This window comes from Trachemys scripta, chromosome 4, assembly GCF_013100865.1.
Source record: "Trachemys scripta elegans isolate TJP31775 chromosome 4, CAS_Tse_1.0, whole genome shotgun sequence".
Taxonomy (NCBI): Eukaryota; Metazoa; Chordata; order Testudines; family Emydidae; genus Trachemys; species Trachemys scripta.
In genome coordinates this window covers 93,673,412-93,697,265 of record NC_048301.1, presented here as the reverse complement: position 1 = coordinate 93,697,265, position 23,854 = coordinate 93,673,412, and the positions used below count along the sequence as shown (strand labels likewise).

The 23,854-nt window shown below is 42.1% G+C and overlaps 1 protein-coding gene and 1 long non-coding RNA gene across 2 annotated transcripts in view; both read right to left on the bottom strand.

Annotated features, from left to right (window-relative positions):
- PPFIBP2 (PPFIA binding protein 2) overlaps positions 1 to 23,854 on the bottom strand; it is a gene marked incomplete in the record, with an annotated part of 211,032 nt that overhangs the window by 64,468 nt on the left and 122,710 nt on the right. Inside the window, 3 exon segments of the mRNA XM_034769948.1 lie at positions 517 to 609; positions 8,592 to 8,774; positions 16,743 to 16,874. Coding sequence (XP_034625839.1) covers positions 517 to 609; positions 8,592 to 8,774; positions 16,743 to 16,874 — 408 coding nt within the window.
- LOC117877143 lies at positions 2,860 to 6,375 on the bottom strand. The gene is made up of 2 exons (XR_004645628.1): positions 4,913 to 6,375; positions 2,860 to 3,625 (listed from the first exon to the last, which is right to left on the bottom strand). It is a non-coding gene; the product is annotated as an uncharacterized LOC117877143 (long non-coding RNA).

The window sequence follows — 23,854 nt, the reverse complement described above, 5'->3', positions numbered from 1 at the left end:
AGCGTGGTGCTTTCCTGCCCCTCCTCCTCCTCTCACCGGGCAGGCAGCGTGCCACTCAAAATCGGCTCGTGTGCCGTAGGTTGCCGACCCCTGTGGTTCACCAAAACAGCTCTGCATTTTTCCTCCCACTGCTGTCTTTGTCTACATCTGTGAAACTGTGAATTTCAAGCTAGAGAACTTACTCCAGAAGCTAGTAACTGATATGGAAAGAATGAAATAGAAAGCTTGAAAGGAAGGCTTGCTCATGGAACAATTCCTTTGTTAGCCAATATATTAGTTTTTTGGAAAAAGAGAGGAGAACGGTGTGGCAGGAAGAGTAAAAATCCTAAATAAAAGGATAGAACAACTTTAAAGGCAAAATCTGCATTCAACAGATTGTTCAAACAAAAACTTATTTTATAGTCATCAGTGAAATGTATTAAATGTTAAAAAAAGTAAATATTGAGGGAAATAGGGAGTATCCACATCTAGGTTGGAATAAATCTGTCTTGCATAAGTGCTACATTTACTGCTTACTTTGGTTGCTTTTAATTTCCATTCATATTGGGTTCTTTCATTTTCCAGCTCTTCCACTTTAATTTTGAGATGTTTGAGTTCCTGAAGCAAACCCTGCAAAAGAAAAAGAGAAAGAACAGCTAAAGAAAGGCTCAGCCGAGTGTTTGTTTTCCAAGGACACGAATCAAGGCTCATCCATGACACAGTCCAGTGAATGTGGAACCATCCATGCAAAATAAACTTTTCCTTGTTATTTGTGCACCCTAAATTAAGCAAGTGAAAGCTACTTCGATTTGCTATATTATTAAGTGGAATCCTTTCTGAAACTCTCTAGCCAAAATTATGACCAACTTTGCTTGGTTGTGTAGGAAAGATGGCTGACTCTGATGTGTTCAGGTGCTCGGGTCCACTTATATCCATGTTATATTGTACCAAGGGTTGCGTTCAGAGGTTTTTAAAAAAAAATCTAGAAGTCTGAAATGCTGCCCAAGAGTCTCCTAATGTTCACAGAAAAAGCCCCCTGCTGGCAGGTATTTAAGATACCTAAAAACACCAACAAATACCACAGATGAGGCAATATTCCGCAGACAGGCATCACACACAAACACTTTACAGACAAATAAGACTATGTCCCTACCTGAGGAGCTGATGATAGCAAGACCCGTCAGTAAATAAAAGGTTCCATGTTAATTGATGCAGCCAAGAGATGCATTTACAACAACAACAAAAAGATTCTCAGCAGCTTTATTAGGATATATCTACATGGGGAGTCTTAATGCAAAGATTTTTGCTGCATGGCTGATAATGTGCCGTACACAAGCTGCACCAATAGTGTTCACACGGTTTGAAACTCCTCCAGGAACTGATCCTCTAGAACTAGCTGCTCGGTGTCCTCCTCTTCTTCCTCACCCTTGTCCTGCTTCCACTGTTGCTGAACTTCCTCCTGCTGCTGGAGGAGCTGTTGCTGCTGCCACATCCTACACTCAGCGGTGCGACATGTGGTCTCCAGAACCAAATTTGTTTGGCTTTGAGCCCTGAAATACACACCAAGCAGTCTGCCACCATGCTGAGCAGAGCATTTCTGGCCTCGGAAAACCAGCATGATTTGGTAGGAATGAATCGTTCTGCAGAACTGGGATGACCAGCAGTAGCAAGAAAATTTCAGGGTGGGAAGGGCTAATTTTTTTTTTAGACAAGTGCTGAAGCTTGGAGCTTCATCAACAGCATATCAACATGCTGTACGCCATGCCCCTAGAGAAGCAGGTCACTATTACCATCAGGAAGCTGGCCACTCCAGAATGCTGCTGGTTGGTGGCAGACCAATTCAACTTGGGGAGATCAACTGCTTGGGACATTCTCATGCAGGAGTGTCATGCCATGGAAAAGGTACTGTTGCATCCAGTTATAATGCTGGGTAATGCTCAGGAGACTATTGGGAACCACATACATGCAAAGCCATCAAACTGTCTGGGACAACTTATAAACTATCTCCTATCATTTGCCACCTCCCAGACCCTCATTCCCCCACTAAGGCACAGAACTTATGAATAGGAAGTGATAGTTCTCCATGGTGTTCCAAGGGCTGGTTGACCACCATGGTAGGTTTACAGACATAAATGTAGAGTAGACTGGAAGTGTACCTGATTAGAACTCATGTCTTTTCAAACTAATGGAAGGAGGACTGTGTGGCCCCAGGAACAGCACTCGGCTTTTTTTTTTGCTCCGCCGGCAGACCACCCCTCCACCATGTGTCCCGATATTTTCTGGAGACCTGTCTTAAGCCCTGCTTCCTTAGTTAATGAAGCCATTCACAGACCACGTGGACAGAATGACAGGGCTTTTTAACTACCCACTCAGCAGCTGCAGAATGGTAATCAAGTGTGCATGTGGCCGTCTGAAAGGGAGATGGCACTGTTTGTGGAATAGGTTGGAAGCGGCAGAAAAAAATGTGCTGAGCATTATATCAGCATGATGTATTCTATCCAATATTTGTGCAGATAAGGGGGAAAGCCTTAACAGTGGGTGCGAGGATGAGGTCCAGATCTTGCTCAGCGGTTTGAGCAGCCAGCCAGGTATACCACAGAAAATGGAAAGACCTAGAGATGTATTGTTTGGGATGCCCACTGTTCTTATTTTGAGTCTCATCCCTGAAAATGTGTGGCTATACAACCAGCTGTTAGCCCCTGGAAGTGGGATGCAGGTTCACTGGGTGCTGTAAGTGTGGCCTTGTCCAAGTACTTTTGTGAAAATCCATAAATTATTTTACCATTGTTTAAAGGGATTTCTAACTTTCATGCAGTGATGAGGCATAATATATGAATTTTAAATGGTTTTGATTATGAAACAAGAAAGAGTTATGTAACAAACCAAAAATTAAGTTTTTACTGATGCAATACTACAGCAGCTTTTAATCGAAAATATATTAAACAAAATAACAGTACAGCCAACACTGAAAGTGCATTGCAGTGCAGAACAGTTGGCGGGGCGGAGGGGCTTAAAGTTACAGGCAAGTATACGCCTTGCTTCCATCTCTTCCTGTTCGTGGGATTTCTGGGATTGAGTGCCGTGGCTCAAAGTTATCAGGGGCACTGAAGGACTCAAAAGAGCTGGGCTCTCAGATGCATTTTTTCTCTGTGCTCAGAGGTTGACCTCTGCAAGGGGCATGGCTTCTGGGAACACTGCTCCAGGGGGCTGGAGCAGGGTGGAGTTGCAGGTGGCCCCAATAACTTGTATTGTCCAGGGGCTGAAGAACGTGCAGCACCTGCTGTCCTAGCACCACCATACGATGAAGCAGCATTTTTTGGCTTAATATAGTCTCTCTGAACTGCCTCTGCATTTCCCTGTCCTTTTCCAAGCTCTCCTTGGTTATGGCAATGCTTTCCCTGGTGACTGTGATGTTGTCCATGGCCACTGACAATGTCTTGTTTGACAGCTCCATTTTTTTCTCCCTTTGGCTCCTCAGATACTACCTCCACCTTTCACAAATCTTGAATTTTTCTTCGGGACTCTGCTATAAGCTGTGCAAACATCTTGTCCCAAGTCTTCCTTTTATGCCCCCTCAGGTTGGCCAGGCACTCTGCCATTGACAGAGGCCCTCTCCTTGGCGGTCTGACCATTGCAGGTGCCATGGCTGCAGGAGAATGGAAAAAAAAAAAAAAACAAAGAGTGGACTAATGTTTGTTTTCCAGTCAGGCCATGATAGCATTTTTTTAAATATGAATTACTGACTTTACCTCCTTGAGATTCTTCCCAGTCTTGGGGGAACCTCAGAGATAAGTGGTCTGCGTGTGGGAAAGGTGCTGGTTGCACTGCAATTTTAGTGTGTACAGTGTATGCTGTCTTGCCTTGCCACTGTGTCTCGAATTGCTGGGGCAGGGGAATTATGTTCCCAGTCATGCTTTGCACTTTTGTTTTTGCGTGGGAAGTGGCTCTGTGCTGTCATAGGGGTGAGGTGGGCATCAGGGCATGAGCTGCATAGTAATCCCCTCTACTGCTGTCCTAAGTCTCGATGACGTTACACTGAAGAGACTAGGAGGCAGAGAATAGCCTTATTCAAAAGGCAAAGGGCAGACCAAAGAGATACACTGTGCAGATATTCACCAAGATGGTCCCCCATCAGTGCTGTAGGAGTAGAAAGGAGTTGCGAGCTATACTGGGATGAATGAGTACGTGGGGCAATCCCTATAATGTGAGAACCAAAATCAAGCCATTTCTCAGTCTTAAATTCTGCTTTATCTCACCTGCAGACATGGAGAAAATCCACAGAAAAATAGACAGGGTCCTGCAATAACTGTCAGCTACAATGTACAGGACACGTATACCTCAGTGAGTAGCATTACTTTTTGTATCTGCACTGAGCTTTCAATAAGCATTTATATCTCATGTAAACTATGAACACTAACCAAATTCCTTTTCCTGTAACCAGTGTTTCAGTAACTCTTGTATTTTTAGCACAACGAATGTATTAATTATTTGAATCTGTCACAGGAGGGAGTGGGGTAGAGGCTGTGGTTGTGCCATGCTGTAAGCTGCCATTCTGAGAGGACAAATGGGTGATGGTGGAAGGAGGTTCGCCAGGCAGGACAGATGAGGGAAGGTGAAAGGAAAATGGGCAGATAGGCACGTACCCTCCATGGAGTGGGCCTGAAGACTGTTGATGGTCCAGGATTTAGGATGGAAAAGAGGCAGAGTGCTCAAGTGGAACAGCTGCCATCTTGGGAATGTGGATTTAGGGGGAGGGAGGGGATCTGAGTGAGAAAGGGAAGGGGGAAGGAAGGGGGCTTGGGAAACTCAGAAAGACTCCTAGTTTATATCTGCCTAAAATGAGCCGTGGGCCACCCAGACAGAAATCAGCACAGCAGCATACCACAATTAATAAAATAATAATAATAATGAAAAACTTTAAACAGGTACTTACATGCCGAAGTTCCCTCCAGAGGATGTCTCTCTGGTCCCGGCCTGGGTTACTGGCGGGGACTTGGGCTCAGCTGATAGAGGGCAGGAATTGGGCTCTACAGCTGCAGGGCAGGAACTGGGTTGATTTTCACCTGGCTCTCAGGGGACAGCTCTTTGCCCTCATCCCACTCATCTTCCTGGTTGCCCTTTGGCAGTTGGAAAAGGGCTGGCAGCAAGATCCAAAAGTGTTTGCTGGTCTGTCCAGTTCTTTGTAAAATGGAGAGGTTACATGTCTCCTGGTGGATGTCTTCCTTGCATCCCTCATCTTAAGGTAGGCCCTCCTGAGCTGCATGCTCTTTCTCCAGCACAGCTTGGTGTCCCGATCATGACTCTTTGTGGACATCTGCTTCACGACACCCACAAACTGTTCTTCATCCTGATGTGACCAAAAGAGCTTCCTGCACTGACTCTTCTCCCAGATGGCAATGAGATGCAGGGTCTCAATGTGGCTCCAAGCAGTAGCACAAGGCAAGTTGTGGGGACCGTGGAGTGGAATTGTTATAGTACTGCAAGAATACTGATACACTCGAGCCCAGGAGCAAATGGGCAAAAGCTGGTCTCATACCTACAGGGCGGGTCTGTCCTGGGATCTTGACACCAGGGCAGGGGATGCACACAGGTACATAGACAGGCCAGTAATGGTTGACTTCAAAGCACTGAGGGATAGCTGTTGGAGCAGTGCATACACACAAACAACAGATCTAACTAAATCAATTTGTAGCAAACTTAGTCCACTTTGCTAGAGGACTCCAGAGTTTTGCTGTAAGCGTGGAGTTAATGCACGGGGATGCGTTGCGTCACGTGTATGCTAGCATTATAGAACCAGATTAACTCAACTTGAACTGGTTTAAAACCCCCAGGTAGACGAGTTGTGTCTGTTTAATCCATCAGCAGACGGACAGTTCAATCTGCTGCTGCTCAGTTTTCCTGTTCTTCCCTGCCTCACAGGGGCATTGTGAGGATAAATACATTACATTTGTTAAAGATTGTAAGGGGCTCAGATACTACATTATGAGGCCCTTATAAAGTTGCTCAAATATCTAGATAAGACATATAGAGGGAACACAGCGAATACTCCTTCTCCCTTCTAACAGCCAGGATGATTTGGTTGGCGATGGGAGGCACTGCTTCAAATTTATTGGACAAGTACTAGCTGAAGACTGATCTAAAAGATGACACTTTGAGGAGGGTACCAGAAGAGCATCAGGATAGGAATCTCAGCACCTTCCCATTTCCCAACACCTTAAGAGAGATGGAGGGTTAGGAAGGAAGGACATCTCACCTGGGCACTGCCCCTGTCTGGTATGTTTAGCCACTTGGCTGTTAGGAGTCTGGTAAAATTCCCAAGTCCTTTGTTTCAGAGTAGCAGCCGTGTTAGTCTGTATCCACAAAAAGAACAGGAGTACTTGTGGCACCTTAGAGACTAACAAATTTATTTGAGCATAAGCTTTCGTGGGCTACAGCCCACTTCACTGGATGCATATAGTGGAAAATACAGTAGGAAGATATATATATAGATACACACACACACACACACACACACACACACACACACACACACAGAACAATGGGTGTTACCATACACACTATAAGGAGAGTGATCAGTTAAGGTGAGCTTTTATCAGCAGGAGAGAAAAAGAACTGTTTGTTGTGGTAATGAAAATGGCCCATTTCCAGCAAGTCCTTTGTGTGAGTGGTGAGATTCTGAAAGATTAAGGGGGAAGAGGAGCATGGTATTTTGGGATGAGAGATCTGGGAGGCAGAAGTGCACGAGGAGACAGAAATTACAGAAGAGAAGGTAGAGAAAGACATAGGGAAAGAGTTATAAGTGAGTGGAAGGAGAAAGAGGAAACAGATACGGAAGACAATGAAGGAAATGTACACTATGATCTACAATAGAAAAGAAAAGAAAGATGAGGAAAGTTTAAAGCCAAGAGAGAGAATAAATCTCATTAAAAAAAAAAACAGAAAATTGACTATATTTTACAACAGCACACAACAAACAATACATAACCATCTTATTACTTTAAAATTACAGAAGGTGTGGTTCTGGAATATGTATGAACAAAATCACCAGTATATTTTACTAATGGGCTTAGTCCACAGCAGGTAAATTTTTCAAGCTCTGATTTTAATGAATAGTAATGTTTTATAATTTAGCATATTGAAATGCAACTTTTGTTACCTTTGATGTTGGTGCCCAATTTACCTTCACCAGGCATCCAAGCACAGGGGTTATCCTTGTCAGTGGGCCTACCCAAAGCTGTCCAGACAGGATCCTAATGACCTCCATCTATCTGACCATATCTTGACTCTTGAATCCCTCCCCTCCTTTAAGATAATTATAACCTCAGTGTTCATTCTCTGAGACCAACATTACTGATGAATCTTGGCACTGGCATCGAGGGGGCACTATTTCCCTGAACTAACATTTGTAATGTGACAAACCCTAAGTCTAATCCAAACACATGGATCTTGCATATTCTTGTACATTAAGGAACCCTACCTATGTCTCAGGGAAAACAAGAACAACAGTTCTTCAAATGTGTATTTTAAACATAGAACCCCATTCGCGATGCTGTTCATACCTTAATATAAATTTCAACCTTTTTCTCCAATGTGTATTTCATATGTACTCTAATGACTCAGTAGTCAGTGCCAGACAGAGGTGAATTATTAAGCAAAAACAGCAGCCGTACGTTTAATAGGTACCAAATCAACAGAGGATATTTATAAAAAAAATACTATGAAAAAAAGGACAGAAAAATTATTTGAAAACCAACCAACCAACCAACAAAAAATCAAAACACCAAAACCCTCTGTCAACATGAGCAGATTATAATTCGGCTTTCCAGAAATGATCCCACAAATAATTAAGGAAACACTGCAAATGCAGCAACCTGGAACTAAAAAGTAATCTTAAAATAGGCTTTCAAGCATGCCAATGTCACTCTACCTCCATTCAATTTAAGCAGCTTAAGCAAAGTACCTTCTACCCTGACACGAGAAGTGGTTTTGATCAAATAAAGTGAAGGTTTATACTGTAAACATAAAAAATGTTTTATCATAAGTGCTTGCTTCAGAGAATAATAAAAAATTTGCTTCAAGATTTTAAATTTTTTAAAAGTACAAACTGAAGTCTTTTACTAAGGTTCTTTTAATTAATTTCAATCTGTCAGAACACACACAATGAGCAGAATGAAAGGAAAAGCAAATTATTTCTGCAAGTGTGCTAAGCACTTCTTAAGTGGCTCACTGTATTCAGTGCATAGTTATGCTGACATATATGGTGGCAGATCACCTCAGAAACTATGCTGCTATACAAACAAACATAGTTCTATTGTTGGCATTCTAAAATAGAACAGCTATGACAAAATGCTTTTGAGAGTTAAAAGCAAAATGCAAACTTTATAAAAAAATTAGGGCCATATTTTGCTCTCATTGACATCTGTGCATTGGTAAAGCAGGCATCAATAAGAGCAGAATTTGGCACTCGGTTTATTATTAACACAGCACGCTTTCTAAAAAAAAGTCACACAGATTAATGCCTATTGTTCACAACATAATTCTGGTTAGTGGAATTCAGTTTTTGTGAGAAAGGGGGCAATGCACAAAATTATGCTAAAGTGTACTTCTCATACATCACACCGAGAGCAATTCTTCTGGGTGAGGCTCTCTACCACTGATCTTGTGCTGGCCTGAGGACCATTAGCTGTCAGTTCAGGTTTCCTATCTTGAGACTTTCTTTCCTGGATTTTACTATTAATTTCCAGCTGTAGTCTACACATCTGCTCCTGTAGCTCACTGATCAGGTTCACTACTGACTGCAAGAAGGAAAGAGAGACAAGTGAGAAAGAAAATGAGGGGGGTTAAGGAAGAAATAAGGGCAGGAAGCATAGAAGATTATTTCACAGTCACAGGACTACGGAATACATGAAGCTGGGAAGAGACTACAAAGAAACAAGCCTGATCTTCCCTACATGAGATAAGTGTAAATTGGTGTAAATCTGGATCAACTCCATTTAAGTAAGTGCTCATATACCAAGGGGATGGATGTTTTAGACATACCTGAGACAGAGAAGTTTAGTGGAGTTACTTGTGATTTACACCAGCGTGAAGGAGATCAGAATTTGGCGCCAGGTCTTTACCAATCTGCCCAGCAGGATACAGAGATATAATGACAACTGGAACCCATACTGTGACGTTGGCCAGTTCTGATAGCTGTTCTGGAGCAATTTGTGACCACAGCCAGAATTTTTTTTTTTTTTTGCTGCGCTAAAATGGGATCAGTTAGATATATTAGTATATGCACCCATCATCATTTACTGGTAAAAAGTTGCCATGTGATCATTCTGGACCATAATCTCCTCTGTCATATAATTTATAATTACAGACATCCATGCCAAAAGAAATCCTACTCCAGAAAATAAATTAGTCGACCTCCATTCGACTAGCACAGGGGTGGGCAAACTATGGCCTACAGGCCGAATGCAGCCCACCAGCCATTTTAATCTGGTTCTAGAGCTCCCGCTGGGAAGTGAGGTCTGGGGCTTGCCCCACTCCGGTGCTCCAGCCAGGGAGCAGGGTCAGGGGCCACTCCACGCAGCTCCTGGAAGCAGCGGCATGCCCCCCTCCGGCTCCTACCCATCCCAACCCCAATTTTGTGAGCATTCATGGCCCGCCATACAATTTCTATTCCCAGATGTGGCTCTCAGGCCAAAAGGTTTGCCCACCCCTGTACTAGCAGGTCCCTTTATCCCCAGGACTAGCAAGGATAAGAACAATAGGTCCCTAAACCATCCATTCTGCCATTTAGCCCCACCAACCTGGGCAGGTTCCTGACACACATGATTAAGCAACACATATTGGAGAAGCCAAAATGATGCTCTAAAAGGGAAGGCAGCAGAATGACAACACAATTTTAAAATAACCCTATGTAAATACATTCAGATGGGGAACAGCTTCCTTGAAACAGACAATAAAACAGGACACTTCTAGTTACGGGAAGGAAACCAAGTGTAAGTCTGTAGTAAAAGCTATGTGACATCCTATTCCCCCTCCTTAATTAGATGGCTCATAGTCTTCAATGCTTCCTCAGAGATTACACAAATTTGGAATTGCTCTCTTAATATTCATGTATATTGATATCACGTATTTTACAGCCTTTCACTTTTCCTAGGTAAAGTAAATCTTATGACATTAATCAATCACCTGAGTGGGAAAGTTAATGGGCAGCAGAACACCCAGAGGGATTGGGGACCTGCAAAGGGGGCAGAGAGGAGATTTCCAATTTTTCTATTACAAAACATGAAAATCCTCTTAAAAGTTTACACTTACCTGAAACTCTCCTGCAGTGCAGTAAATGCAAAGCTAGCTAAAATTGTAGAAGGGATCACTGAGAACTTCTTTGTGCAGGGGAGCAGCTTACTGGGTCTCGGCATACACTGTTCCAAACAAGCAAATACTCTACAGAACCAACCGAGGCGCACTAACGGCACAGAACTCTGAAAGCAGGATCAAAGGCTTTAAATATACCCTCCCTTTTAATTTCCAAAGGTATGCACATCAGCAAGCTAGAGAAGTTATACGGCAGACAGGTATTTCATGCTAAGGCCCTGATTCAGCAAAGCACAGGCTAACTTTTAAGCACATACTGAAGTGGTTTGCTGAACCAAGGCCTAGATATGTGCTGTTTTCAGATCCCTTCCTCCACTTAGCAGTGGTTTTATACTGTAGATAAAATTATGAACAGCCCCTTTAACATTTAGGAAAAGTTGTGTGACCTGCAAAGTCTGGGTATTAGTTCCTTTACAGATTTTGCTACACTGTGCCAGGTCTGTAGGTAACAAAGCCAACCTGCTGCAGCACCAGCTAATGCAGGTGGAATGTATCCCTCATACGCTGAGAAGACCGAGTGACCACATCCATGAGTCACTTTGCACTAACACAGCAGGGCAGTGGGGAGGGAAGTGTTTCTGCAGCCAAGCCCATCATCCTATCACAGTATTGCCAGGGGAACTCCTGGAAAGCACAGACTTTGTGTAAAATCAGGGTACTATCCAGAGACCTTGATTTTCCATGTCTGGATTTTGTTCCATTCTCAGTCATTGCCACAACAAGGCAGCAGTTTTTAAAAAAAATTAACACTGTGCTGGTAAATTCCTATTGAGTACTACTACTGCTACAGGCTGAGATTTTAAAAGGAGACTAAGGGAGCTAGGTACCCACCTTCCACTGAATTTCAATGGGAGTTGGGTGCTTGCCTAACTCCCTTAGTCTCCTTTGAAAATCCCATCTTTTATTCTGCATTTGTCATTGGCAGGGAACACTATTAACCTTTATGAGGCAGAGCCAAGCTATACTTTGCAGAATCCATGGTGAAATCAAATGTGTGGGGCCCAAGCAGACTTCTGTAGGTATGGATTGGCATAGGTAAGGGACTGGCAGCTACTCTAGTTGTAGATTCCTGACATGGCAATGCAGGAGTTTGGCGGCTGGGGAAAGGTCTCTTCTGCTTTCCAACTCTTTTCCACTGTGCTCCAGCGACTGGTTCCTGGAATGTGGGGCCCTGTGAGTCTACGCACTCTGGACTTGCCTTGAGCCACCCCTGACAAGTTGGAGATGGTAAAACTCCCTGTCCTCCCCACAGACAATAAGATGGGTCCATAGAGGGAAAATGAAATGCTCCAGCTGCAGTCTCTGCCTTTCCAGCTGCGTGTTCTCCTTTTATAGGGAAAAGACTGAGAGTACATTATTTTTATCTTTCCCTTTTTGCTTCTCCTCTTCTGGGAATCTCTTTTTGTATGTTTTCCTATACCAGGCTTTTTCTCTCTCAGCATTAAAGGCTGTTAGAGCTATAGCTGGAGTTTGATTTGTGTCAAAGAGCGGATCTAAACTCCCCTAGACTTTGGGGAAGTTTAGAACCAGATCTAGGATCAAACTTTGTGGCTCTGGGCTTTCTCTGAATATAAGCATAAGAACGTTCAGAAACAGTGAATGCACCGTCTCTCTTTTGCCAATCTCTCCCCCACAGCTCTTGGACTGGGCTCAGAAGATCATGCAAATAAAATCTGGATTGAGGCCAAGTGATGCAAAAAGCTGTATGTCTACTCCGCCTGTTAGCAGCTCCAGGACTGCAAGTGATAGGCTCCTTAGAGATACAGACATATCTAAGATAAATGTGTTTCTTTTGGTTTTAATTTCTAGATACAAACAAAAAGTGCCTCTCTAAATAACCCTAGCCACAACAGATGAAGAATCATTGTATATGGGACGTAACTCTTCTTACTCAGCACTAAAATGGTGGCAAAGCAGAGATTAGTGGCTACTGTTTGAGTCTTTCTTCTTATCCCAGTAAACTCTGTACAAAAAACAATTACTGAAAAAACAAGAAGCATTCCAAGTACTCATTCGTTTTCCCATGGCTAAAAACTATGGGTCCAATTCTGCCGCCTGTCGTCATCTGAGTAAGAGCTCCAGGATATGGCACAAAGCTCTTTGTCTTTGCATACACATACTCCCATTGAAGTAGTTTTGCCTGTATTATAACTTCAGGAAATTACATTGTTGCTTTATTGCACCAGCAAATGAAACTATAAAACATACAAATCTGAAGAAAATGTACAGGGCAAGTTTATGTAGATGTGCTGGGGGCAGAAATGTGGAAGCAGAGTACCAGGAGCCAATTCCCCACTCCCACTGCCAGGAGGGACCAAGGCACAATCCCTCCAAACAGGACACTCATGATAGTGACAGGGCTGTGTCCCTCTCCTGCACGCTGTCTACCCAAGACAAAAAAGATTGCATCATCCAGTGGGCCAGAAGGGCCAGTGCAGCACATGTACACCCCCTGTGCACCAGGGACCTCAAGGAGTGTGGCAGTGCATTGCCTTCAATGCAGATCAGTGCGTAAGATACACTGTCTAGCCCACACCATACAAAAGGTCCATTAATACAGCCAGACAGCGGCGTATTATCGCCTAGGCTGACAAGGCCTAGGCCTAGGGCAGCAAATTTGCAGGAGTGGCAAATTTGAGCACCCACAGAGAAGCTCCCCTGCTCCAGCTCGCCTCCTCATAGACTTATAGACTCATAGACTTTAAGGTCAGAAGGGACCATTATGATCATCGGGTCTGACCCCCTGCATACTGCAGGCCACAAAACCGTCCCTACCCTTCCCTTGACTCTGCTGATGAAGTCTCCAAATCCTGTGTCTTAGTGACTTCAACTGGCAGAGAACCCGCCTGCTAGCAATCCCTGCCCCATGCTGCGGAGGAAGGCGAAAAACCTCCAGGGCCTCAGCCAATCTACCCTGGAGGAAAATTCCTTCCCGACCCCAAATATGGCGATCAGTAAGACCCCGAGCATGTAGGCAAGAGTCTCCAGCCTGACCCTTGTTAGCCATTATACTATTTACCTGCCTTTGCTCGGTATTCCTCAGCTAATATGCTTTACCATTAAACCATTCCCTCCATAAACTTATCTAACTTAATCTTAAAACCAGACAGGTCCCTCGCCCCCACCGTTTCCCTCGGAAGGCCGTTTCAATATTTCACCCCTCTGACGATCAGAAATCTTCGTCTAATTTCAAGCCTAAACTTCCCCACGGCCAGTTTATATCCATTCGTTCTCGTGTCCACATCAGTACTAAGCTTGAATAATTCCTCCTCTGCGAGTGCGCCGCCAAGTCCTGTTTCTCTCCCCTCCCTCCCAGCACTTGCGCCGTGAAACAGCTGTTTCGCAGGGCAGGGAGGAGGGTGAATGCGGCACTCTGGGGGAAGAGGTGGGGCCGGGGATTTGGGGAAGGGATCCAATAGGGGCAGGGAGGGGGCGGAGTTGGGGGCGGGACTTTGGAGAAGGGTTGGAATGGTGTCGGGAAAAGGGTGGAGTCTGGGCCGGGCCAGGGGCAGGCGGGGTGGAAATTATTTCAGGGCCTAGGAGTGGCAAAATCATTAATCCGCCATGGCAGCCAGGGCGTACAATGCCAGGTGTGGAGAGGGAGGGGTAGGGGAGCATGACAGTTGTTCCTGCCACCACCTAATAGAAGACCTGGTTATGCCTCTGTACACAACGCCGGTGTCTCCAATGCAGCAGGTCACTTGATACTGCAGCGCTTTCCATAACCTCATTATATTTTTAAAATAATTTCTAAGGGGTCCAGAGCTTCTAAAGAAAGGAAAAAGCTACAGAGAACTCTTCAGGTGGGACTCAAGAAACCAGCTCATAAACCTTTACAGTGCTGCACTGTGACAGAAGAGAGTTATTCTGCGAAGTGGACATTAATGTTGCAGAGCTCAGGAATGGAGCTTGTCCGTTTACAAACACCTATCCTCTTGGCCTTCCTGTTACATGGATAAAAATAGCACTTTCAATTTAGCACGTGCTTTTGAAGAGCCAGTGACAAGTGGCATTCAATGTGAAATTAATACCTTTGAGGGGAGCTTAGTGAGACTCAACAGACTCTTTGTTACTAACTAAAATCAAAACCAAACCACAGCTTCATGTTGTGCAGGACAAAATAAAATGGATTTGAGAGATAAAACTCAGAATCACTCCCAGAAGTATATCTTAATTTGCCTTATCTTCCCCTAATATTAGAGATAGAATTTAATAACTTCCATCTAGCTGATAGGAAACAGCTGGTTTAAAATATAAAAGCACAGAATTAAAAATTACATATATGTTTTAGTTGAATTATCCTGTGTTTTTGATACTCATTTAAAAATAAATTTAAAAAATCCAATTGCAAGAGGCAAGTTTGAATATGCAATATAATTTGCAGGCAATTTAAAACGGCTTAGCTAGAGAATGCCTCTGGAGTAAAATAGCATTGGTGCTGGGGTGGGGCCTCAGCACTATCCCCTCTGGGGTAGTGTCAACACAGCGTCCCATCAATCAAGGTCGTACCCACCTGGGTCAATCCCAGCCCCAGTCTAGAGCACAGTGATTGGCTGGCAGATGGTATGGTGCTCCCCAGAAAAGGCAGTGGCTGGTGAAGGCAGCCTCTTTCCGCTCTCCCTCCTGCATCTTCACCCACACTCCCATGCACCTAGCCTGTTCCAAATGTTTATTGCAGCTTCAATTTCATTTAACAGATTCAGTTACTAGTGGGTGCTATGTACATAATGGTTATTTTGCTTAGTCAGTGTTGGTTTGCACAGGTTTGGCTCTCTGAAGCAACCAGGTGGGCTCCAGCGTGACTCTTCAAACATAAGCACAGGTCACAGTCTCAGTTTTTCTTACTTTGGATATACTTTGGGTGGTGGTCTCTTAGCAGTCAGGATCAAACTGACCCTCACATTGGGGTTATGGTGGGGGTCAGGTCTACCAACCCTAGAGCAGTTGACAGTTTGGCATATACTTTAACCCAACGTTTCTCAATCGTTCCCTCCAAACTAGAACCTTTCCTATCACTTAGGATAGGGCAAGGTAGTCATGACCCCCATGTTGAAAACTCCTGACACAATCCAAAGGAGATGGGATTACCCCATTCTGATGGGGTGTTTGGATTCTTGGGAGCACTTACCCCTTAGTTAGAGATTTGGCGATTTCCTTGTGAAGTAGATTACACAGACCTGATTAGACCTTAGGGTTACATGGGATTCTACACTTAAAACACTGATAGTTCTGAGTGAAAAATCATGGGGAGGCCATAGATGATAAAGGGGCTGCTGTTACTTACTTGGCCACTGCCAGAATTTATCCCCCCTAACACTTTCAAAGTTTCAGAAGCCTTGGGAAGCTCAACAAACCCAAATTTCAAACATAGAAGTGGGCAGTAAATTACAGCTCCCATAGCTAACCTACGTACAGTCAGTATGTGTCCAACAGTTTGTTGGAAGCATTACAGAGGACAGATATTTTACACAACCTGAATTTCAAATTTCTTCTAAGTAAAATTAGAACAAAACATTTTTCTGCTGCAGTAGAGTGCAAACCTACTAGTCCCACAATATAGTCCTTGTAATCCTCACCCGGCAGGCTACTGCAGAGCTCCATTCTGTTAGGGGCACAGCTCCCGCCCCTGGCTGAGGTGCAGGGAAGTTCTGTGGAACTGTGCTCTGTGATGTGCCTGGAGAGTGGATTTCCTGCAGGGTCTCAGTATCCGATTCACCTCCTCACCCCATGTACTAGAAACAAAGGTTCTGCTGTGCCCACTGCCTCCCACATCTGCAGTAGGGTCTAGTATTTGTCCCAACATAGACATTTCTTTTCACCAAGATTTCTCTTCATTTGACATTTACAGTGTAACTGCGAGAAACACACCCCTCCTCCACATAAGGGAAAATCCTGCCCTCCCACCCCCAGGTCTGGTGTTCGTGACTGCTTCGGAACCAGTACAGATCTGCTATATGGGACCAGGCCACGATTGCGCTGAGTCACCGGCCATTCCCTCCACACAAATGGGGGGCACATCAGCTGTGGTAGACCTGAAACTGCAGCAGCAGCTGCAGAACTGCATTGTTGTCTTTGGAAGGATTCCTACACCTCCCTCCCACAGCTCCGTGGAAGAGGGAGGGTTACGTGATGAACAACTTTAATGCATGCTTTTGGAATGGACTCTGGGTCTGACTAAAGTGGCACAGTAACCTTTGACATTAGTAAGTATAAAAAGGAAAACACACAGACACAAATACAGTAGCATCTAGGGACATTACCAAAAGTACAGACAGTGCTCTGTAAGCGGGAGGCGGCTGTTGCACACGCATTTCAGCTCAAGTGCTTCTCAAAACTAGAGGATAATGCATGAGACTGAGCATCAGAAAATAAACAAGGAACTAAGTGAGACTCACCTCAGCTTTGTTCTGCTTCTCTTCATATTCACTCTGTTCCTTTTCCATGCCAACCAACTTAATCTTCAGGTCGGAAACTTCTGCCATTAGATCTAGTTTCTGAGTCTCTAGTGACGTTCGACTTAGCAGCTCCTGAAAGAACAGCAGAGTTTTCCCCCTAATTATTATTATTTGAATACAACACTAGCAGTGAACTAATGTATTATTAACATTTATGTGGACAAAAGTCCCTGCCCAAGGAATTTACACTTTCAATACAGATTCAAGATGACTCTATATCTTATCTAAGAGCCACATTCACTCAAAAGTATAATTAAAATTTTTTGTAACTTACTGTAAACCATAAGAAGATTTTACTTTTAAGGATTTAAAAAAAAATAAACAGGAATTAAACAGTAATAACTCACCAGGACCCAAGAGTTCTGAAGAAATTCAAGTATGAAATTGCAGAATTAACAACTGAGGTATGCAACCTATCACTTAAATCAGCCTCTATACCAGATGATTAGAGAGTAGCTAAAAAAAGGCTCCAGAGGCGATCCTGGCAATTGCAGGCCGGTAAGCTAACTTCAGTACCAGACAAATAGCTTGAACTATCGTAAATAACAGAACTATCAGACATAAATAAATACTATATGTTGGGCAAGTCTCAACACGGCTTTTGTAAAGGGAAATCATGCATCAAACTATTAAAATTCTTTGAGACTGTCAAAAAGCATGAGGACAACGGTGATCTAGTTGATATAATGTACTTAAATAAATCTTTGATAAGTTCTCTCATCAAAGGTTCTTAAACAAAGTAAGAAGTCCTGGGATAAGAGGGAAGATCCTCTCATGGATCAGCAACTTGTTAAAAGATGGGATACAAAGGGTAGGAATAAATGGTCATTTTTCACAGTTGGAGAGAGGTAAATAGCAGGGTCCCCAGAGGAGCTGTACTAGGTCCAGTCCCGTACAACATATTCATAAATGATCTGGAACAGTGAGGTGGCAAAGTTTGCAGATGATACTAAATTACTGAAGATAGCTAAGTCCAAAGTGGGAGACAAAGAGTTACACGGGGATCTCATAAAACTGAGTGACTGGGCAACAAAATGGCAAATGAAATTCAATGTTGATAAGTGCAAGTAATGCACATTGAAAAACATAATCCTAATTATACATACAAAATGAAGGATTCTAAATTAGCTGTTACTACTGGGAGTCATCGTGGCAAGTTCTCTGAAAATATCCACTCAATGTGCAGCGCCAGTCAAAAAAGGTAACAGAATGTTAGGAACCATTAGGAAAGGGATAGATAATAAGACAGAAAAAAATGCCTCTCTATAAATCTGTGGTGTGCCCACACTTGGATACTGCATACCGTTCTGGTCGCCCGATCTCAAAAAAGATATATTACAATTGGAAAAAGTGCAGAGATGGGTAACAAAAATTATTAGGGGTATGGAACGTCTTCTATACGAGGTGAGATTAAAAAGACTAGGACTACTCAATTTAGAAAAGAGATGACCAAGGTAAAGCAGGGGAGTCTACAAAAAAAGAGAAAGGTCTACAAAATCATGAATGGTATGGAGAAAGTGAATAGGGAAACGTTATTAACGCCTTCACATAACACAAGACCTAAGGGTCACCTGATGAAATTAATAGGCAGCAAGTTTAAAACAAACATAAGGATGCACTTCTTCCCACAATGCACAGTGAAGCTGATGAACTTGTTGCCATGGCAAGTGATGAAGGCCAAAAGAATTAGACAAATCCACAGAGAATAGGTCCATCAATGGCAATTAGCCAAGATGGTCAGGAATGCGACCCCATGGTGTCCCTAAATCTCCAACTGCCACGAGATGGGATTGGACGACAGGGGATGGATCTCTTGATAATTGCCCTGAACTGTTTATTTCATTGTCTGAAGCACCTGGCATTGGCCACTGTAAGAAGATAGGATACTGGGCTAGATGGACAACTGGTCTGACTCAGTATGGCTGTTCTTATGCACTCGCTGTCTATAATTTAAAAAACATGTGGCATTGCAGACAAGTTTGAAATAAGCATTTATTACTTTTGGAAAAAATAACTATTATATATGTTATTACTGGAATTGTGACAGATTTATTAAAATATTAGAGTGAAAACATTTTCAAGTTCATCAGAATGCTCTATGCAGAAGAAAATAGCTGAAAAGAGATTGTTTTGCTATTGCAGAAAAATCAAGCAACTTGACTGTAAACGTAAGAGGAAAGCAGCCTTTTTTATCCCCTCCACTGTGTGTATCCCTCCAAGGATGTCAATGAATTTTGCAGCTATTTTTCCTAAATGTTCTTCCATGTAAGATACTAGAGAATATTTTTTTCAGGAGAATGTTTGTGTCTGAGCTATTTCATGGCCAAGACATCAAGCTGGAGGAGTATGTGGAGGCTGAATAAGCACAAGCACATAATCCTACACAAATCTTCAGCTGACACAATAGAAAAAACAGTGTATCAGATAAAATCTTTTCATAGAGTTTTCTGCAGTCCTGTGGCTGAGTGCCTGAATTCCAGAACACTTACCCAGACAGAGATTGATTTTAATATTATAATGCAATGATTTAGATTGACAAAGCTTTTTACAATGCATTATTCAGCAAAATATATGTTCCACAACATGGAATCCTACAAAAGGCCCAAGAAATCCACTTCTGATGCTGCGTTAACAGAGACAGGCAACTTCTTTCCTATCACATGAAATGTACCCTGAAAGTTTTCTTTGCACAGTGTAGCAACTGTTAATTTTGGAAGAGTATGCATGTTGCAAAGTGAACAATGTTGAATGGAAAGTGATGTGATCTAACTGGAATCCAGCACAGAAGACAATGTCTAAACTGAGCCACATACTAAACTAGAAACATTTGGCCAAGGCTTTTGCTTAAGCAAGCGAGCTGAGTTCATTTTTTGAAGTATTAGAAATCTATGGCAGAGCATGGCATGCTTTGGATAGAAATAGCAAAAGTGATTCTCATACCAGTCTCGTGTCATGTTTGGAAAACATCCATTTCTTAAGATTTATCTCCTCACGCCTTTCAATTTCCATGGCAGTCAAAGCCAAGAAAATAAGATGACAAAGGATATAATTTTCAAAAGCACCTAAGGTACTTAAGTATACCTCTGTCCCATTTTCCAGAGTGATGTATACTTTTAGGAGCCTAAACCTGCTTTAAAGTCAATGGGTCTCAAGTACCTAAGTAACCTTTAAAAATAGAATGTCAGCTAGAATGCCACATAGGCATATTTTGAAAATTTTACCCAAAATCTGAAATGGGGTACTAAAGAAAGGAGGCTAGACTCTGATCTCACTTGCATGGGATAAATCCAGAGGAATTTCACTGAAGTCAGCATAGCTACTCTGGATCTACACTGATGTTATTGAGATCAGAATCTGGTTCAAAATTATTATGTATGTATAATATGGTTTAGAACCAAGGAAGGATTTTGAAAAAGCAAAGCAAGCAAAAATTTTAAAGTTATACAGTCACTATTTACATAGAACCCAAATTTAATCCACTTCAACACTGTTTTAATCTGGTGGAGAATATTGTCTGGATTAAAAATAGTAATCGACTGTCATCTGAGCTGCAGCAGCAAGTATCTAAACCACTCACTTTCCCCACAGTTGTGCCCATTCCTGCTGACATTGCCAAGGGTATCTGGGCACAGACAGGAAAATAAACAGAACAGGAACAGCGTGTTTTATGCTTGTGCCCATGCAACCCTGTCTGCTACTGAATTATTTCACTGAGTTACATCTGATTATTTCCTCTTTTGTTTGTTTCAGTATTTATCATTTAATATTTTATTGATGTAATGTTGTTCAGAAACTTTGTTCCAAGAATCCCTCAATATATCATTTCAGTAGTGACTGATTTTTACACCACAAATTCTGTTTTCAAAACTGTGAGCCAAAACCTTTATAATATATAAAACATAAAAGTTATCCTTACACTTTTCAGTCTTCCTGGAAAGCAAGGATAAAGCACCACAACTACAGCATCTTGTAAAGGATCACTGTCCAAAAGTATTTATCACCCCAAACTGGCGCAGTTACTATTGTAACTTTAAATTAGAATTTTAACTTCAAAAAGGGGAACTACACAAAAATGAGGAAGCATGTTAAATGGAAATTAAAAGGAACAGTCACAAAAGTGAAATGCCTGCAAGCTGCATGGAAACCATTTAAAAACAACATACTAGATGCTGAAACAAAATGTATACTGCAAATCAAAACAAGAGTACCAAAAACGTGCCACCATGGCTAAACAGCAGAATAAAAGACGTGGTTAGAGGCAAAAAGTCATCCTTTAAAAACTAGAAGTCAAATCCTATTGTGAAAAATAGAAAGGAGTATAAACTCTATGAAGTCAAGTGTAAAAGCATAATTAGGCAGGCTAAAAAAAGATCTGAAGAGCAATTAGCAAAAGACATACAAACAAATTTGCTGTTACCTTTTAAGTACACCAGAAGCAGGAAGCCTGCCAAACATTCAGTGGGGCCACGGGACAATTGAGGTGCTAACTGAGCACTCAAGGAAGATAAACCCATTGCAGAGAAGCTAAATTAACTCTTTGCATCGGTCTTCACTGCACAGGATATGAGGGAGATTCCTACCCCTGAGCCATTCTTTTTAGGTGACAAATCTAAGGACTGGCTTAGACTGAAATGTCAATAAAGGAGTTTTTGGACAAAGAGATAAATTAAACTGTAATAAGTCACCAAGACCAGATGGTATTCCCCAAGAATTCTGAAGGAACTCAAGTATGAAACTGCAAAACTATTAACTATAGTATGAAATCTATCACTTAAATCAGGCTCTGTACCAGAAGACTTGAGGACATCTGATATAATGGAGATTTTTTTTTTAAAGGCAGTAATTAGAGGAATTAGAGGCAGTAATAAATAACTTCAGTACCAGTAAACTGGTTGAAACTATAGTAAAGAACAGAATTATCAGAAACATAAATGAACATGATATGTTGGGGAAGAGTCAACACATCTTTTGTAAAGAGAAATCATGCCTCACCAATCTATTGTAATTCTTTGAGGATGTCAGCAAGCATGTGGACAAGGGAGGTCCAATTCATATTGTGTAGTTGGACTTTCAGAAAGCCTTTAATAAGGACACACACCAAAGGCTCTTAAGCAAACTAAGCAGTCATGGGATAAGAGTGAGGGTCCCCTCATGGATTAGTAAATTATGGATTAAAAGGTTAGAAACAAAGCGTAGAAATCAAAGTTCAGTTTAAACAATGGAATGAAGGAAATAGCAGGGTCCACAAAGATCTGTATTGGTACCTGTGCTGTTCAACATATTTATAAATGGTCAGGAAAAGTGGGTAAACAGTGAGGTGGCAAAGTTTGCAGATCTCACAAAATTACTCAAGATAGTTAAGTCCCAAAGCTGATTGGAAGAGTTACAAAGGGATCTCTCAAGGCTAGGTGACAAAATGGCCGTTAAACGTCAATGCTGATAAGTGCAAAATAATGCATACTGGAAAACATAATCCCAACTATACATACAAAATGATGGGATCTAAGTTAGCTGTGAACATTCAAGAAAGATCTTCAAATCATCATGGTTAATTCTCTAAAAACATTTGCTCAATGTGCAGCAGCAGTCAAAAAAAGCTAACAGAATGTGAGGAATCATTGGAAAGGGAAAGATAGTAAGACAGAAAATACCACAGTGCCACTATATAAATCCATGATACGCCCACATCTTGAATACTGCATGCAGTACTGCCCCATCTCAAAAAAGACAGAATTAGAAAAAGTACAGAGAGATGCAATAAAAATGATTAGGGATATGGAACAGCTTCTATACAAGGAGAGATTAAAAAGTCTGGGGCTTGGTCTCCACTACATGGTTCAGGAGTGTGGAAAATCCACACCCCTGAGCAATGCAGTTATACCAACTTATCCCCCGACATAGTTTCTCCCATTGACATACTTACCGCCTCTCGGGGAGATGGAATACCTATGCCAATGGGAGAAGCTTAGTTTCTTCACTGAATGCTACAGTGGTGCAGCTGCGCTGCTATGCTGTATATGTACACAAGCCCTGGGACTGTTCAGTTTAGAAAAGAGTACAACTAACGGTGGATACAGAAAGAAAATCATAGATATGGTGTGGAGAAACTGTAGAGGGAGGTGTTATTTATCCTTTTGCATAAACCAAGAACTAGGGGTTACCTAATGAAATTAATAGGCAGCAGTTTTAAAACAAACATAAGGAAGTACTTTTTGTGCACAGTCAACCTGTGGAACTTGTTGCCATGTGGTGAAGGCCAAACATATAACTGGGTTTAAAAAAGAATTAGATAAGCTCACAGAGGATAGATCCATCAATGGCTAGTAGCCAAGATGGTCAGGGATGCAACTCCATGCTCTGGGTATCCTTAAACTTCTGACTGCCAGAAGCTGAGACTAGACAATGGGATGGATCACTTGATAATTGCCTTGTTTCATTCATTCCCTCTGAAGCATCTGGCACCAGTCACTGTCAGAAGACAGGATATTGGGCTAGGTGGACCATTGGTCTGACCTGTATGGTCGTTCTTATGTAGCTTTGTATCTTATTGTGAACTTGGTATGAAGTAATCAACAACATTTTAAAAAGGCTAGAGCACCAGGTCTGCTGCAACTGTTGCACTTTGGCTCCCACATATAAACTTTAGTTTGACTGCTTAACTGAAATGTTTAAAGTACTTTTTGAGTTTGACATCAGTTTGAAGTTTCTTTATTATTGTTAAGGACCATTATACAGCAAGAACACCACTTTTAAAAAAATTCTGTATCAAAAACCTGTGCATTGATGCAACACAAGATCTTTCTTTAGACTACACTGTATAATATTTCCTTATGAAAGATTTTGCTACAGTTACTCGTGTAGAACAGTTTATCTTATCCATTCAGTAGTCCCATGTTGATTTTAATGGTTCTGTTTGAGCAATAAGGTGCTATTCAATGTAATAAGTGACTATTTTACACCAGCTGAGGTTCTGTCCTGGATCTAGAAAGTCTATAACTTTTGGTTTGATAGAAAGCGCAGTTTAAAGTTCTTGAAATGGATAACATCTGGAA